At 39.2% G+C, this 18,201-nt stretch overlaps 2 protein-coding genes across 2 annotated transcripts in view; one reads left to right on the forward strand and one right to left on the reverse strand.

Annotated features, from left to right (window-relative positions):
- MYO9A (myosin IXA) overlaps positions 1 to 18,201 on the reverse strand; it is a 321,690-nt gene that overhangs the window by 292,568 nt on the left and 10,921 nt on the right. The window lies entirely within an intron of this gene.
- Positions 80 to 17,052, forward strand: SENP8 (SUMO peptidase family member, NEDD8 specific). The gene is made up of 2 exons (XM_044231273.1): positions 80 to 239; positions 15,337 to 17,052. The coding sequence occupies exon 2, from the start codon at positions 15,373 to 15,375 to the stop codon at positions 16,009 to 16,011; it is 639 nt and encodes a 212-aa protein (XP_044087208.1). The 5' UTR covers positions 80 to 239; positions 15,337 to 15,372; the 3' UTR covers positions 16,012 to 17,052.

An 18,201-nucleotide genomic window follows, 5' to 3' on the forward strand; every position in this document is an offset into this window, starting at 1 on the left:
AGAGAGTACCTCAGGCGCCTGCGCGGGCACGCCCCATTCGTCCGCCCCAGGCGGCCCCGCCCAGACTTTTCTTCCTCACCTTACGGCAGAGCTCGGAACCGTGCCTCAGATTCTCACTCCAGTAGAGAAGAATGTCGCAAGGTTGGGGTAAAAAACTCTGGGTTTGCGACCGTAGCTTTCGCTTTCCGGCCAACACCGAGGTGCCTGAAGGCTGGTTGGGGTGGTGAGGCCCGAGGCAGGTAAGAAGCCGCCTCCCCACTTTGGTTGGTCAGGCGGTCTGTCCCGTCAGGGAGCCGCTTTTCAGCCCTCGCGGATTTGGCATATCCTTGCCCCCTCCCCAGTTCTGGTGCCGGATTCTCAGCACCGCCCCTCTTAGCCCCCGCCCCTTCCCACGCACACGCCCTCTCCCCCGCATTTCCCCGCCCCCGACCTTCGTTTCCTAGTCTGACTTTCCATTCATTTTTCAGACTTTTCACGGAGTGCTTTCTCGTGCTTCATACTCTAGGAAGTCAGAAGTAAATGAAACAATTTTAGCTTTCTCAAGTGTGGTGTTATGTGGGAGACGTTGAGAGAATCCGCAGTAGTAATAAAGTAAAACTATGGGGGCGCCTGGATGGCTCAGTCTTTAAGCGTCTGCCTTCCGCTCAGGTCCTGATTCCAGGGTCCTGGGATCGAGTCCTGCCTCGGGCTCCTTGCTCCCGGCGGGAAGCCTGCTTCTCTCTCTGCCTCTGCCTGCCACTCTGCCTGCTTGCGCGCGCGCGCTGCCTCTCTCTCTCTCTCTCTCTCTCTGACAAATAAATAAAATCTTTTTTTTTTTAATGTATGACAGAAAAAAAGCAGAGAACCCTCCGAGCATGGAAGAGGAGCCCTGATTTTGTGGAAGGAGTGGGGGAAACTGTTTCCAAGGTGACCTTTGAGTCACTCCTAAGTTGTGTTAAAGACTAGTGAGTGTGGCTGGCCAAGAAATAGGAGATAGAGAGAACGCTGGGTGCAAAAACATATGACAGTATTGACTGTAAGAGTAAAACGTTGGAGGAGTAGAGTTGGTGGAGGCCATAGGCGTAGATTACCCTTTTAAAAAGCATCGTTGTAAAGGGTGAAGGGAGATGAGGGGCGAGAATCTTTAAAGATGGGAGACGTAGGCGTAAAAGTGTACCATGGAACCCACAAATGAACAATTCATAGGTGAAGGTGGCTAATTTATAGCAACAAGGACAGTAGTGGAACTCAACCTATGTGCACGTTAGAATAACCTGAGAAGCTTTTTGGGGGGGGGGTGTTGTTGTGTTTTGTGTGTGTGTGTGTGTGTGTTTTTCTTTTTCTTTTTTTATTTATCTATTTGACAGAGAGATCACAAGTAGGCAGAGAGGCAGAGAGAGAGAGGGAAGCAGGCTCCCCGCAGAGCAGAGAGCCCGATGTGGGGCTTGATCCCAGAACCCTGAGATCATGACCTGAGCCGAAGGCAGAGGCTTAACCCACTGAGCCACCCAGGTGCCCCGTTGTTGTTGTTTTTAAAATAAAACCAGTGCTCCTGTTCTAACAAACTCTGGGGTGAGGGGCTCAAGCATCAGTATTTTTTAAAGGCCCCTGAAGTGCACTGAAGGTTGAGAACCACTAGAGGAAAAGAAAGGATGGAAAGTTAGGAAGGGCAGGAAGTTGATGTCGTTGGCTCTGTAACATTAAGATGGAAGTCATCTTAGACTCAGAGACTCTGAGAGAGTTGGGGATGGAATGCGAAGCTTGAGCACAGTGATGGCAGTTTTGGATAAATACTCCGGGCCATGGGAAAGGCGTCATTTCTGCCTTTCCCTTCAGCACAGTTCCATCCCTCAATCTTATGAAGTCCACCTCAGGGCTCTCCCCTTTCCCTACCATCCAGCAGCATCTATCAGCTGGGGATCCAACCTTAGAGCTCAATCAAGGGCATCTTCATTTCTGTCCCCAAAAAGAACTAAGTCAATTTGAGATTCGAAGATTAACTTTACTCCCCTAGAGATTACTGCAGTGCCTTGCCAATTTAGAATCTGTCTTCTGTTACTCAGCAAACATTTAAGTTAGGAGAGAGATATAAAGACTGTTAAAATATAACCCTATTTAGATCTCATAGTATTAGTGAAAACAAACCTTTTAAAAGAACAATTCACTTGGCAGGCAGAGAGGTCTCTATAAGGCAAAGCCAAAGCAGTGCATGGCTACTGTCTATTAACTAGGGCTAATCCAAAAACTTGTCTATCTGCCTGCAGATAAGACAGCATTACTGTTGTCTGGTATGACTAGGAATTAATATGAAGGGTAGGGGTGGGGCAGAGATAAAGATGATAAAGTGGGTGTGAACAGATGATAAGGAGCCTTGAATTCCAGGCTAAAGTATTTAGATTATCTACTATAAGCAATTAATAGCTATAAAAAACAAGGATAAAAATAAAATAACCTTTTTTTACACCATGGACTTCTTTGGCAGCCTGGCCTGTGGCCCCTATCTCAGAATGTTTTTAAATGTGAAAATAAAATAATAGAAACAAAATCAATTTTATTGAAAATTTTAAAAATATTAAAAAACAGGTGTTTAATGTGGTCATATGTGTGTTTCTTTATGCATTAAATAACATCTGGCAGCAAGTAATTTCAAAATAGTGATGAGTATAAATTGTATTTTGAAATACTTTTGAAATTTTGAAATATTTTTAAAAACTTAAGTGTAATATGAAAATGTATTTCTGTTGGTGAAAAGATATAGGGACTGCTAATACTACTGTGGATTATCCTATACTTATTGAAGAAAATGTTAAATTTCAGTTAGATATTATCAAAAATCAAGATGCAGGTTTTTTCCCAGTCCAAGTTCATGGAACCTTTAATTCTTACTGCATCCTGGCCCATGGAGCATAGATTTATAAAAAGCTGACCATAATAGTTTTTTTTTTGTTTTTTTTTTGTTTTGTTTTGTTTTTAAAGATTTTATTTATTTATTTGAGAGAGAGAGACAGTGAGAGAGAGCATGAGCGAGGAGAAGGTCAGAGAGCGAAGCAGACTCCCCATGGAGCTGGGAGCCCGATGTGGGACTCTATCCCGGGACTCCAGGATCACGCCCTGAGCCGAAGGCAGTCGTCCAACCAACTGAGCCACCCAGGCGTCCCTGACCATAATAGTTTTAAGCAAGAACATGACAGATCAGATCTGTGTTTCAGAAGATACTGGCATAGTGTTCATTTCCCAGGCTCTCTCTGGGAGTAGGGAACTGGCTGTGTTCTTTTCCTCTTGTACCTAAGGGCAGCAACCAGTACTAATTCATTATTGCCTAATAATGTGGGCCTATAGGAATACTGAGCTTGTCCTTATATATATTCAGGAGCAGTACTAGGAAATAAATTGGGAAAGATACATTGGGGCTCTTTTTGTGGAAATCATTGAATGCCAGAGTATAATTAGTACTAAATTTGGTAGATAATGAAGAGATTTTAAAATTTTTTGAGTAGAATAATTAATTAGCATTCTGTTTAAAAAACAAATCTAGCAGTAATGTGTAGATTGTATTGTCAAAAGACAGGAATGAGGGCACCTGGGTGGCTAAGTGGGTTAAGCCTCTGCCTTTGGCTCAGGGCATGATCCCAGGGTCCTAGGATCGAGGCCCGCATTGGGCTCTCTGCTCAGCGGGGAGCCTGCTTCCCCCTCTCTCTCTGCCTGCTTCTCTGCCCACTTGTGATCTCTCTCTCTCTCTGTGTGTGTCAAATAAATAAATAAATAAAAATCTTTAAAAAAAAAAAAAAAGAAGAAGAAGACAGGAATGAAGAGTCTGGAGCAGTAAATAATTTTTTCTTAATTTTAACTAAATTTTACTATAATGTGATCTCTAAAGGGTCTGCTATGTTATTTTGTTTCCCCAGTGTGACTGTCTAGTCTAAAGAAATATAAATTGGACTAAATCACATACCTTTCAATAGAGATGCCCATTTTTTTGTATTATAAGTGATAATGTTAGTACTTCTGATGTGTAACGGCTTTTACAATATATATAGATTCCCAGGTATTGCTAAGGCCTTCCTTGATTAAATTCCATCTACACCTGTAAGTCCTATATTTCTGACTTTTTAAGGTCAAGATTGCTCTCTCTTTGTCAATCTCTTAAACCTCTTAGATGAGTAGAATGCATTAGCAAACAAAAAGGAAGTCCTCAAAGCCCAGATAACCCATCTCTTTAGAAACTGATCAGTAATAAAAAAAAAAAAAGAAAGAAAGAAAGAAACTGATCAATACCAGACTATGCAAAACTTACAGATTCCAGCTAGTACCCAACTTGTATGTTTTTTTAAACATATTCAAAAAAAGTAATTATGGGGTCCAAGTGTTAACTAATCCAAATAAGTAATGTAAAGTTAACTTTCTGAGTCAGTTTCTCTGAGAGACTACCTTCTTCAGCATGACTAGCGTATATAGATCTTGTACATCTAACTATTGGAGACCATTTCAGTACTGATACGGTTCAATACAGACTGAGAATCAAGTTCATATAGAGGTTGAGGTTCATCTGTTTTCTCCTTTTTAGGGGAATGGGAAACAGATCTATCTGCAGCAAGAATACGTGAAACTTATAAAGCTTTTTAAGAATCTTCATTACTTAAAAAAGATCTCTGAAATTTCTTTTCTCTGGCTTCCAGTTAAATGGCTTCCCCTTCCACACCTTAATCTGTTAGAAAAGCACTAAAACACAATCTTGAAACTGAAAAAAAATTGTCCCAATTACAATTAGTATTTTTGAGCATCTAGATTATAGGTTTAAAAACTTGAGGCCTTCTGGGGTGCCTGGGTGGCTCAGTCAGTTAAGCGTCTGCCTTTGGCTCAGGTCATGATTCCAGGGTCCTGGGATTGGGCCCCACCCACATCATGCTCCCTGCTCAGGGGGAGAGTCTGTTTTTCCCTCTCCTCCCCACTTGTGCTCTCTCCCACTATCTCTGTCACTATCGCTGTCTCTTTCTCTCTCTCAAATAAATGAATAAAATCTTAAAAAAAAAAACTTGAGGCCCTCCTTCCCTTATGGCCAATGAATAAATACTCTCTCAGAGTACTGTAGTAGGTTCAATTCCTTCAAAACAAAAGCTTGGGATTTTTGGCCTTAGTTGGCTCTGATATTCTCACTACTATTTGTTGTAGTAACTTGGAATTTTACATCAGCAGCTAAAATAAGTTGCTAGAAATATTTAGCCCTGCTTAATAATATATAAGTCAAGCTTGGTCAGATAACTCACAAATATTTGTGTTAATTAACATTTAAAGACAAATTGCTACAACAGAAAATTCCTTATGTATAATTGGGACACTTCAGATCTTGTTTTCCTATGAGTACAATACAGTAAAACATATACTCATTATTTCTTTCATTATTTTATTAAATATTCATTGAGCCTCTACTATGTGCCAACCACTTTTTTGAAACCCATTAAGTGGGAGTTTGTAATAACAATTTACCTCTTAACTATTTATGAAATAATTATTTACCAGGCTTTGAAATCTATAGGAAAAATAAGATTAAAAGATGGTGGGTTTTCATACTCTTTAAAACTATGTTTGGATATATCTACTGTGTGCTGAACACAGTGGTTATTTAAGAAATCAGTCAGATTACAACTTTAGCTTGATCACACCTTCTGAGCTTTAATGTGTTGATGCATATGATAAAATCTGTCCACTCCTTTATAAAATATTATCTTACTCAGACCTCTCATTGAACCTATTGGCCTCCCCACACACTGTCTTAACAACCCCAGGTATTTTAAATTTTGCAGTTGTATAAAGTCATTTCTCAGAAGATTCTCAGCAAAGCACAGTTTAAGAAAAGGCTGGTGTTTACATCAGGTTAAGAGTAAGGAAAAAAATGTGGTACAATTATAAATGGAACCTTTGAATTAGAAATGAGACTGAGAATAAAATTCTTTTCATAGTCAACAACACCTTAGCCCTTGATAGCCATACGTAGTAACAGAGCAGTAAATAGAGAACCTTAGTTCTAGAAGAAATCCTAAAAAGTCACCTAGTTTGGCCCAAGGCAGGACCAAATGAGATTTATGGTAGTAGACTTAATAGGCACAATCATCATACCAAGTAGTTTTTCTACTTTGAGAGCTGAATTCCTCTACTTAAAAAATATTGATGTCCGAGGAATATTGTTCAAATTTGTAAGCAATTTATGAAATTAAGAGATCTTCCTATGTTTATAACAATTTTGTTTTTAGGAGTTTTTCAAAATGTATTTTACTTCTGTATTTTGTTCAGGAAAAACATTTATTAAAATTTCTCCAGTTTGTCAATCACTAAAGAAAACAAGTATGAGTAAACTCTAATAATCTCTGCCTTCAAGAGGGATATATAAATCTTGATGGTAATTTTGACATTCCACTTTATACAAATCTTTGGATGGTTTAGGCTAGCTTTAAAAGGAAATGTTTAATGGGGGAAATTGAAACAAAAACAAAAAAAAAAGTTTGAACTAACTTCCTGAAAATATTTCTGCTTATGCTGCCATGAAGTGCACATTTGGTCTTGGGATTCTATTCCTTTTGTGAAATCGCAAATGGAATCATATATTAGAAGTTGAACGTAATCCAATTTTGGTAAACAGATTAATTTTACATCTTTGTGTTTGAAGGTTCGTAGAAGAGAGATTAGACTTCCTCTGTTTTTTTCCCAGAGGACAGAAGTGAGACCAGTGAGCTGAAGAAACAGACATATTTTAGGTCAGTGTAAGAGTGGGAGGTGGTACATCTTTTTTCTTCCTGAATGGAAATAGCTGTATTTACTGGTTATGTGCTCACTATAAAAAGAAACGGTAAAAAAATAAAGCAAGCAGACAGTATCAAAAGGTAGAAGGAAAAAAGCTAAGAAGTACTAATAATTCTCTTTTTAAAATGATATTTAAACTTTGGCTATCATTCTTGATTATTTTTGTGTATATTTTATACAAATTTTTTTAAAAGATTTTATTTATTTGACAGAGATCATGAGTAGGCAGAGAGGAGTGGGGGGAAGCAGGCTCCCTGCTGAGCAGAAAGCCTGACATGGAGTTCCATCCCAGGACCCTGAGATTGCGACCCAGGCAGAAGGCAGAGGCTTAACCCATTGAGCTGCCCAGGTGCCCCTGTTTTGTACAAATTTTGTATAAACTTCCTTTTCATAGCATATCATGAATATCTATGTCAGTAAATTTGTATCTATAATTTTGTTTTTTAATGGCTGAAATATTTCCTTGTATGAGAGCCTGTTATTTAAATTTACCAGTCTTCTTTTGAACTTTCAGATTCTTTTAGTTTTTCTCTTATAAACATTGCTGTGATGAACATTCTTTTTAAATTTTTGCACACATCCTTAATGCTTCCCTTAAGATAGATTTCTGAAAGTGTAATACCTGCATGTAGACATTTCTTAAGAATTAAAATATAGTGGCAAACTACCCTTCAAAAAGCTTGCATTTGTTTATACTCCTGTAAACAAGGAGAATGCCTGTTTTCCCATGGTCTCTCAGCATTGCGACTTATCAGTTTTCCTCATCGTTGCTGATTTGATAGCTAAAGATGAAATCTTGCTTTAACTTATTTTCTTTTGATTACTAGTCAAGTGTTGAGTTTCTTTACCTGTGTTTATTGGCCAGTCACGTAAGTGTATTAAGCTCTCTTTTCTTCCAATATTTTTGTTTCCTTAACACTTAAATTTTACTCCACCTAAAATATAATTTAATATAAGGTATGAGGTAGAAATCTAACTTCTTTTTTTATCGAATGTTTCACAGTTTGTTCGGTGCCATTTGTTAAATAGCTCAGCAAGCATATCCCAAACTTTATTGCACAGACCATAAGGTATTGATAGATATTCTGTTTAAAAAAAAAAAAAAATGTCTCATGGTCAAGTGAGTTTGGGGGAAGAAAAAAAAGACCAAGAAAAGTTACCTTTCTTTATTGCAGAACTTCTTCTAGCCTCTAATATGCTTATGTGCCTTATGAATCTCCAGTAAGGAGTTTTAGGATGCAGCATTTCCCTATCTTATTTAACTATATAATCTTGTTTCTTTTCTTTCAAAAAATACCTATGAAATCTGTGAAACTGTGCTGTCTAAAACAGTAGTGAATAGCCACATGTAGATATTTAAGTTTAAGTTGATTAAAATTAAATATTCAGTTCATACTAGCCACATTTCAAGTGCTTAGTAGCTACATGTGGCAAGTGACTACTATTTTGGACATTACCTGTAAGGAACATTTCCATAATCACCAAAAGTACTATTAGACAGCACTCCTTTGGAACACAGTTCATTGAAACTGACTCCCAACCTAGTGTTTTTTTCTACTGAGCCAGCAGTTTCTTCCCTTAATTATATCAGCAGCTAATCAGGTTGGTAAATGTTGAATTATAAATTTTCCCTTTAAGGCTGTTTTTATTACCTTTTAGTAATTACCTTATTTTTTATAATAAACATTCAAGTAATATGCTTGGGTTTAAGGGTTTTAAGATTTATATGAAAGAGTAGGCTCCTTTTAAAAAAAATTAAGCCTTTGTTTATAACTGTTCTATGCTCTGGTTTCAATATTACCTTCATTTAGCTACAGAAGTTGGAAGATACAATAAACTGTAATTGCAGGGCTTGTATATACTGACAACATACTAACATCATTGCTTCACTCAGGTGGAGAGAACAATTTTCTCTGGAGTTAGCATTCACTCATCTTATGCCAAAGGTAAAGCACAGAGCACAGAGTCATGCCCTAGCTAGGTCTGTCTGTCCTTTATGACTTTGTGACTTTATAAAAAAGACAAACATGCTTTATTTTCAAGAAGTTTCTGGGGCGCCTGGGTGGTTCAGTCTGTTAAGCATCTGCCTTCAGTTCAGATCATGATCCCAGGGTCCTGGGATGGAGCCCTGTGTCAGGCTCCCCGCTCCCCAGGGAGCATTCTTCGCCCTCTCCCTCTGCCTGTCACTTACCTTGCTTGTTCTCTCTCTCTCTCTCTTTCTCTCTCTATCCCTCTTTTTCTCTCTCTTTCTCTCAAATAAATAAATAAAATATTAAAAAAAAAAAAAAAAGAAATTCCCAAGTCCCATTATTACCACCTGAAATATAGGGAGCAAGGAAGAAAACTTTCTGAGAGCCTGCTGTATGTCAGATGACATGCAGAGTGGGCTTTTTTGATTTATTTTGTTTTGGGTTTTTTTTTTTTAAGATTTTATTTATTTGTCAGAGAAAGAGGGGACAAGCAGGGGGAGCCACAGGCAGAGGGAGAAGCAGGCTCCCCACTGAGCAGGAAGCCCAATGTGAGGCTTAATCCCAGGACCCCACGATCATGACCTGAGCCAAAGGCAAACATTTCACTAACTGAGCCACCCAGGCGTCCCCATGCCAAATGTTTTTACTCTTATTTTGTGTAACAACCCTGTGAGGCAGGTGTTCTTATTACCTCATTTTACAGATGAGGAGAATGAGGCCCAGAAAAAGAATAAATAACTTGCCCGGAGTCACATAGATAGGCAAGTGGCAAAGTCAGAGCCTGGACCCAAAGCCTCCTAACTCCAAAACATAGAACTATAGTATGATTTATGGGACTTTACAAATAGAATTGGGAGATTATTGCCTCCTTAGTTCACTCCCCAATCTTCCTTACCATCCACTAAGACCAAGGTCTTACATAGGTCTTATTTCTGAAGGAATTTACTATTAATTAACAGAGGAGAACAGAAAAAACACAAAACCAAAGCAAAAATGGGGTTGTAAAAGATAATACAAACATCTTAAGAGGCCTTACTTATCTTGTTTTCCTTAATCCGTATGGTCTGACTCCTTTCTTTGAAATGCTTCAGTCCTCTGGCAAACATTTATTGTACCTCAGATACCCCAACCACGGTGCTCACTATATAGAAAGGAAATATCCCTCGGATGGTTCTAGATGGCTCTTGGTTCTTTTGGTAGGTCCCTTTCTGTCTCCCTTTCCCTACCCCATTAATAACGGGATCATCATCCTTTCAGTCACCCCACCTAAAACCCACAGGCCATTTCCCAATTCTTCTCTCTTATCCGCTATTCTCTGGTCACTTATTGAGTCTCTGTCTACAGTACCTTTTCCTCCTTGCCTCCCCATTTCTACTACCATTTCCCCTGATTTAGGTCATTTCCTTCTATATCTTCACTTTCACTTTCAATAAAGTTCTACTTTGATCTTTTTTTCCATATTCTTTTTTTAATATATATATATTTATTTATTTGACAGAGATCACAAGTAGGCAGGGAGGCAGGCAGAGAGAGAGGGGGAAGCAGGCCCTCCGCGGAGCAGAGAACCTGATGCGGGGCTCGATCCCAGGCTCATCACCTGAGGCGAAGGCAGAGCCTTTAACCCACTGAGCCACCCAGGCGCCCATCTTTTTCCATATTCTCTCCCTACCAATTAATCCTATATACCACAGCTGAATTAGTAAACTTAATAAAGCACCAGCCTTGCCATAATGGCTTCCCATTTCCTCCAGTATAAATTTCGAACTCTTTCACCTGGATTTCAGTCCATTACCATTTAGCTTTTGATAATCTTCATCTACCCTCACCTGCATCCTGACTCTAACTTCATTCCAGGCAGACTGGACCACTCTTTTTAAGGCACTTCCCTTGTGTCTCTTACCTCCCTAATGCCCTCCTCCATGCATCCAACTCTACCTGCCTTTCAAGAGCCCACTTTTACATCACTTTCTTCGTGAAATTTTTCCTGATCTCAGCTCTCCTTCCCTTTCAGCCTCTTAGCCAGGGGTCATTGTTCCCTGTTGTGAATTCCCATACATTTTATTTCTGCCCCTTGTGGGTTTCTTATCTCATTGATTATAAGCTACCTTGTACATCTTGGTATCTCCCACAATAGCTAATATTGGGTATTCAGGAGTGCCTGGGTGGCTCAGTCAGTTAAACGTCTGCCTTCAACTCAGTCACAATCCCAGAGTCCTGAGATCAAGTCCCACATCAGGTTCCTTGCACAGCAGGGAAGGGGGGAGGTCTGCTTCTCCCTCTGCCTCTCCCCCTGCTCATGATCTCTCACATGCTCTCTCTCTCTCAAATAATAAAATCTTTTTTAAAAAATTGGGTTCTCAGTAGGTGTTTATTGACTAAAATAATTGTATATTTATGATGTCTTCATTATATATGTATTATATATATAATATATACATAAATATATATATATTTATGATGTCTTCATTATAACCACATTATAACTTCACTGAAGTTATAACTTCACTTAAGCTCAGTGAGGGTAAGAATTAGGACTATTTCATTCCCATTCTGTGTTTCCAGTCCCTAACACATAGGAAACACTCAATAAACATTTATTGAATGAAATACAGTTACCCGTTGTTGGGATAAAATTTCTCCATGACACAGTGGATGTCTGGAGCTACTACTTTATGTTACATTTTTAAAAAAATCTTAGGGGGTGCCTGGGTGGTTCAGTGGGTTAAGCCACTGCCTTTGGCTCAGGTCATGATCCTGGGGTCCTGGGATCGAGTCCCGCATCGGGCTCTCTGCTCAGCGGGGAGCCTGCTTCCTCCTCTCTCTCTCTCTGCCTGCCTCTCTGCCTACTTGTGATCTCTCTCTGTCAAATAAATAATAAAATAAAAAAATCTTAGTTATCAGTGTTTCTTCATTTTATATTGACATATACTCTGTGAGAAAGGTCATGTGTTATTCTCACTTTACAGAAGAGGATATTAAGGCTTAAAGAAATTAAGTAGTTTATTTATGATCACACAGCCAATGAGTGAAAGAACTGAGTCTAAAATTTAAGTCTTCAGATGTGAAGTTTAGAGTTTTTCTTTGCTAATGATGGTTTGGCCAAAGGCTAGTTTGGTTCCATTTGCTTTAGGATTGTTGTGGTTAAACTGTTGCAGTCATGCAATCCTTCCATCCAGTGGGATAGAGCCAGATCCTTGATTGACCCATTGTCTGTCTTTTGGGTATTTTCAAAATCAAAACACTAAGACTTTTTTTTTTTTTTAAGATTTTATTTTATTTATTTGACAGAGAAAAATCACAAGTAGACGGAGAGGCAGGCAGAAAGAGAGAGGAAGGGAAGCAGGCTCCCCGCTGAGCAGAGAGCCCGATGCGGGACTCGATCCCAGGACCCTGAGATCATGACCTGAGCCGAAGGCAGCGGCCTAACCCACTGAGCCACCCAGGTGCCCCCACTAAGACTTTTTTTGAAAGAAATCTTGGCCTTTTTGGTCACTCCCTCCAAGCTGAGATGCCTGTCTTTTCAGGTCTCCTTGTAGATTTCTGTCCCTAGTTGGTTTGGCTATTAAGATACGAGTTTGATTTCAGCTGATAGTGTAGAGAGTAGGTTTCCGAGTATTTGCCAGGCAGTACAATATGGCATTTACCACTACACAGTATTCACTGAAAGCATGAAAAAGGGGGCGGTGGGAGTTTGAGGGAGATTTGCTTGATGCACAAGCAGTCATTCCCTTTTCATATTCATTTACTCTTAAGTCAGATCAGCAGCAAGCTGAGTATCTAGCCTCCATAGACTTGCTTTTACTAGAATGCTATTTATTCATTTGCCATCAGGCTGGGCATGAAGGATTCTTTTAAGAAACAATCCTCTGAAACTACTTCATCTATTATAAAAATATTGTGGCATATTATTCATTATGATACACTGTGTCTTTTATGAAAATTTCTTGAACAAAAACTGTCTAAGCTTAATACAAAGAATCCTTTTACCTCTTCTGAGAAATTGCTTTGTTTTTACCTTATGGACATTGTGAATGTTTAACTTAATGCTCTCTGGTTAGCTGCCAAAAAGCTTACAGCCAGATTTGTGGCCCACCCATAGCAAATGTGCTCTATGCCTCGTTAACTTTGGTCCTGGCTCTAGTTTGTGTCTCTGCTGAAGTTATTCTCTCTTCCTAAGAAAATCTTAATTCATGCCATCTTATTTTGTATATCTGTATTAAGAGGGATGCCTGGGTGGCTCAGTTGGTTAAGCTACTGCCTTCGGCTCGGGTCATGATCCCAGCGTCCTGGGATCGAGTCCCACATCGGGCTCCTTGCTCGGCGGGCAGCCTGCTTCTCCCTCTGCTTCTAACTGCTACTCTGTCTGCCTGTGCTCACTCTCTCTGTATATCTGTATTAAGACATATTTTTTTTCTCATAAACAGCTTTATATTGTTTCTGAAATAGTTCAATTATGATACACTCTATGCACCTAAAACCATCTTTGGTGCTTCTTAGTTACCTCACTTACTTGAGGCTTTTTCTCTTGAGGGGTATGTTTATTTTTCTGTGTAGGTTTTTGCGGGGTTTTAATTTAAATGGTTGTGCCACAAAATTTTATTATTTTAGTAGTGTGATCAAGTGGTAGAAACTTGGTCTAACGGCCAGAATTGATTAAATTGATTATTCTAGCCCAGTCTTTCACAGAGATGGTTACATTTTCTTACAGTATGCTTTGTTTTGTACTCTTTCTTCATGTGACTGTTGATTGCATTGTGATTTGTAGTGATGTAACGCTGCCAGGTCATGAATAGCAGTTAGCTCTCTTTTGCTCAGATACTATGTTACCCTCCACTCTGATCAGACTTCCTGTCTTTGTTAGCAACCTTACCTTGGGTGACCATGACTATATTAATCTTAAAACTCATATAATTTGTCCTGCTCTACTCTAAATTAGTCATGCTTCTGTTTGGACAAGATAAGAGGAATAGATGTTTGTTTCCAAACCTCATTTGCTTTCATTGGTATGGAGTGCTATCTAAATTTTCCTTACTAATAGCAATTAATGATATAAATACTGTTGGTACAACATTTTATATTCTTTCCATTACCTTTGAGTGAAATTGTGGGGCCTCTTCTACAATTCACTGAGGGATGTAAAGCAGATCTAGATCCTTTTCACAGACAACAAAAGCCAGGACAAAAGCATAAGTTTGTGATAGGACTGGGGCTAGATCCAGGTCTCTTGATTCCTGTGCCTAACTACCTTTCAGTTTACAAAAAAATTCTAACTTACATGTATTTTTTAAAGATTTATTTATTTATTTGAGAGAGAGAGAGCACAAGAAGAAGGAGAGGCAGAGTGAGAGGGAGGAGCAGACTCCCTGCTGAGCTGGGAGCCCAACTTGAGGCGTAGTCCCAGGACCTAGAATCATGACCCAAGCCCAGCGCAGATCCTTAACCACCTGAGCCATGCAGGTGCCCTGTAGCTTATATTATAAAATTACATAGTCTTGGGCGCCTGGGTGGCTCAGTGGGTTAAGCCGCTGCCTTCGGCTCAGGTCATGATCTCAGGGTCCTGGGATCAAGTCCCGCATCGGGCTCTCTGCTCAGCAGGGAGCCTGCTTCCTCCTCTCTCTCTGCCTGCCTCTCTGCCTGCTTGTGATCTCTCTCTGTCAAATAAATAAATAAATAAAATCTAAAAAAAATAAAATAAAATAAAATAAAATAAAATTACATAGTCTTTATCTTACCACTTGAGGTTAAAGATGGGAAGTGAACTAGGACATATTATATCACTCATGCTCGCAACTCGGGCACAACCAGGAATGGTTTTCATTTGTGTTACTCTCACAATTTTCTATTCTTGAAATTGTAGTTCCTTTTAACTACAACTCTAATCACTGTCACTTTCCATTATGGAATGAGGAAGCAGTATTTTTATCTTTTTAAAATTAATGTTGAAACGGAAACTATTTCCTTTGTTAATGAGCAACATTTTTCTTTAGACTCTTTGAAAATTCACTTTAATATAAAAATAATTTTCCATTATTATCATGCATAAAGGGCCAAATAAGTATATGGTTAATGCTAGGAAGTTTCATAAATATTTGTTATAATTTTAACAAAACTCTTCCTCTAAAGAGGAAATTAAAAATTCATGCTTATTGGGGCACCTGGGTGGCTCAGTCATTGGGCAACTGGGCGAAGACCCAGACCCTTAGGCTTGGGTCATGATCCCAGGGTGCTGGGATGGAGGCCTGCATTGGCCTCCCTGCTCAGCAGGAAGCCTGCTTCTCCCTCTCCCTGCTTGTGTTCCACTCTTGCTCTGTCTGTCTCTGTCAAATAAATAAATAAAATCTTTTTTTTTAAATCATGTTTATTGTTTCAACATGAAAAATTTCCAAAGTTTTCATTCTAACTAATTGTTAATATATAGCACGTAAGTTAGGGTCTCTTGAATGTTTACTCTTAGTCGGGCATTCTTGCTGAACACTTTGCAATTATATTTAATCTTTACCAAAACCCTGTAAGAGTAGCTCCTATTTATGACCCTCATTTTACACCCAGGCATCATATTCAACAGTAAATATTATCTTCTGCTCTCCTTCAGCTTCTGGAATTTCTCATCAACGCTGGTTAGTACAAGATGGACCCTGTAGTCTTGAGTTACATGGACAGTCTACTGCGGCAATCAGATGTCTCACTATTGGATCCTCCAAGCTGGCTCAATGACCATATCATTGGATTTGCCTTTGAGTACTTTGCCAACTGTCAGTTTCATGACTGTTCTGACCGTGTCTGCTTCATCAGCCCTGAAGTTACCCAGTTCATCAAGTGCACTAGCAACCGAGCAGAGATTGCCATGTTCCTTGAACCCCTGGACCTCCCCAACAAAAGAGTTTTATTTTTAGCCATCAATGATAATTCCAACGAGGCAGCTGGGGGAACCCATTGGAGTTTGTTGGTTTATGTCCAAGATAAAAATAGCTTTTTTCACTATGATTCTCATAGCAGAAGTAACTCAGTCCATGCAAAGCAGGTAGCAGAGAAACTGGAAGCTTTCTTGGGCAGAAAAGGAGACAAACTGGCCTTTGTGGAAGAAAAAGCCCCTGCTCAACAAAACAGTTATGACTGTGGGATGTATGTGATTTGTAACACTGAGGCCTTGTGTCAGAACTTCTTTAGGCAACAGCCAGAATCACTATTGCAGCTACTCACTCCTACATACATCACAAAGAAAAGAGGAGAATGGAAAGATCTCATTGCCAGACTTGCCAAAAATTAGCTATCAAAGTATATCTGTGACTTTTGAAGTCTTTTCTCTCTGCCCATCCCCATTTATTGGATGGCTGCAGTCTCAGTGCCTGAAGGAAGATGCCCAGTAGAGGGAAGTTTAGTGTTCTTATTTTTCCCTGGAAGAATGTCCTCCTCTGTATTATCCAGATGGAAAGTTTCACTTTAACCCTAACTTGACAGCAGTGTGCTCTGTGAAAATGTCTTGAAGTTATGTATCAAAACCTTAAAACCACGCTATCTTAACATTTATTAATTCCCTTTTTGTCTCCCTTATCCACATTGGCTTATCCTTAAGGAAAAGCAGTGATCTTTAAAGAAATCAAGTATATGTGAAATCTAAAGGAATGCAAGAAGAACATTCTAGAAGAATCAAGCTTCAGGTAGAAGCAGGTCAAGATCTAACCTAATTCAAGATCTAAATATTGGGAGAATCAAATACTCATTTCTGTGGTATCTCTTCTATTCACCATGAGAGGCTTTCCTGGCTATCTTTCTAACCTTTGCAGATATTTGATAAAGATATGTTAGCCCATCTCCCACCATCTGATTTCTGGACTGCTTTAAGAGAGGGGGAATCTTGAGTAATTTCATTAAAATATATGGCTGCTTGACCTTTTAGTTTGCTCAGTGGATGGGTTGACTTGCTGCTCTGCATCGATAACCGCTTTTCTTCACTTTGTCTGTTACCCATGCATACAGTCCTTCCTTAACATCCAAAGTTCTGTGGCTTTAAAACTCATAGCTGATAACTTCCTAAGGTTACCTGTTATTTCTAATAAGTATTGCTGCTTTCTGATAGTCATAATTTTTCCTTTCCTCTCTATCTGTAGTCTGGCAGAATTGGTTTGTTATGTCATGGTAATATCAGGGGTATTCTTGTATCTAAAACTTGCAGACTTAAAGTTGGTTTGTTTTTGCGATTATAAAGCAGAAAAAGTGACCTTTCTCAACCCTTCCACTTAATTCAAAATGGAAACGATGTTATTTTTTAAATATGGAACCAAGAATAAAAAATGCTATCCCTCCTAAATCATTGATGTGTTTTTTCTGAGTTTCAAGTAATTAACAAGCAGATGATATGTACACACATTAATGTACACACATTAATTCTACTCCTAACAAGAATTAGATTTCGGTGCATATGAGGCTTGAAAACCAAGTTTCAGCTGTGAAATTTATTTCACCTCGCTCCCCAGCCTACCTTTGCCCCAGCCCTCATGGCCCAAAATAACCTCACCACTCAGAGTAACCGCAAAGGCAATAACTCAGTTCCTTTCAGTCAGGGAAAACACAGCGTAAGTAATACAGGTTACACAGCAAGCTGAGTGAACGTGAATTGAAACTGAAAGTCTGAGAAAGCTACCAAAAAATGTCCATTTCAAGTCAGTGTGTTTTGGATAAAAAAGAGACCTAATAAAAATGGGAGCAGGAAAATAAAAGATCAGGAGCTGGCAATCAGCCATAGAGGTAAAATAGGGAGGGAAGGCCAGCAAGAGGAGTGGCATAGATGGCTGAGGCCCTAAGTGTGGATAAAGATAAGGCAAAATCATTTCAGTAACTGTTGGCTTAGGTATCTAGACTATGAAAGACTCAGAGTCTCTCTGGGAAAAGCTGTTCTGGTAAGTATGTCTTTAAATGTCAGATTGTCTTCCTCTTACAAGTCAATCCATATGAGAGCAATCTTTCCTGACTCCCTAAAAGTCATCCCAGAAATAAATTATTTTTTTGAACTAAACTAGTAGTCTTTAAAAAAGATAAAATCTGAGGTCCTTTTTTCCAAATACATAACACAGTTGGACTGTGCCGCATGCTAGTCTTCTATAAAACTTTTGAGTATGCCATTTGTAAGTGTTAGCATTATAAATAACGAGATTTTAAGAGTTTACCTGTAGTATGTCCCTAGGTACTCTAATAGCCATAGGTTATGCCCTTGCTAGACCATATACTTTTGATGCTTTGTGATACAAAATTGGAAAAAGCTCTTTTTTTTTTTTAAGATTTTTATTTATTCATCAGAGAGAGAGAGAGGGAGAGAGAGTGAGCACAGGCAGACAGAATGGCAGGCAGAGTCAGAGGGAGGAGCAGGCTCCCTGCCGAGCAAGGAGCCCGATGTGGGGACTCGATCCCAGGACGCTGGGATCATGACCTGAGCCGAAGGCAGCTGCTCAACCAACTGAGC

This window comes from Neovison vison, chromosome 13 (assembly GCF_020171115.1).
Source record: "Neovison vison isolate M4711 chromosome 13, ASM_NN_V1, whole genome shotgun sequence".
NCBI classification, from domain to species: Eukaryota; Metazoa; Chordata; class Mammalia; order Carnivora; family Mustelidae; genus Neogale; species Neogale vison.

What these genes read in the sequence shown, in the direction of transcription:
- SENP8 (XM_044231273.1), top strand. Translation starts at nt 15,373, where the DNA reads ATGGACCCTGTAGTCTTGAGTTACATGGACAGTCTACTGCGGCAATCA.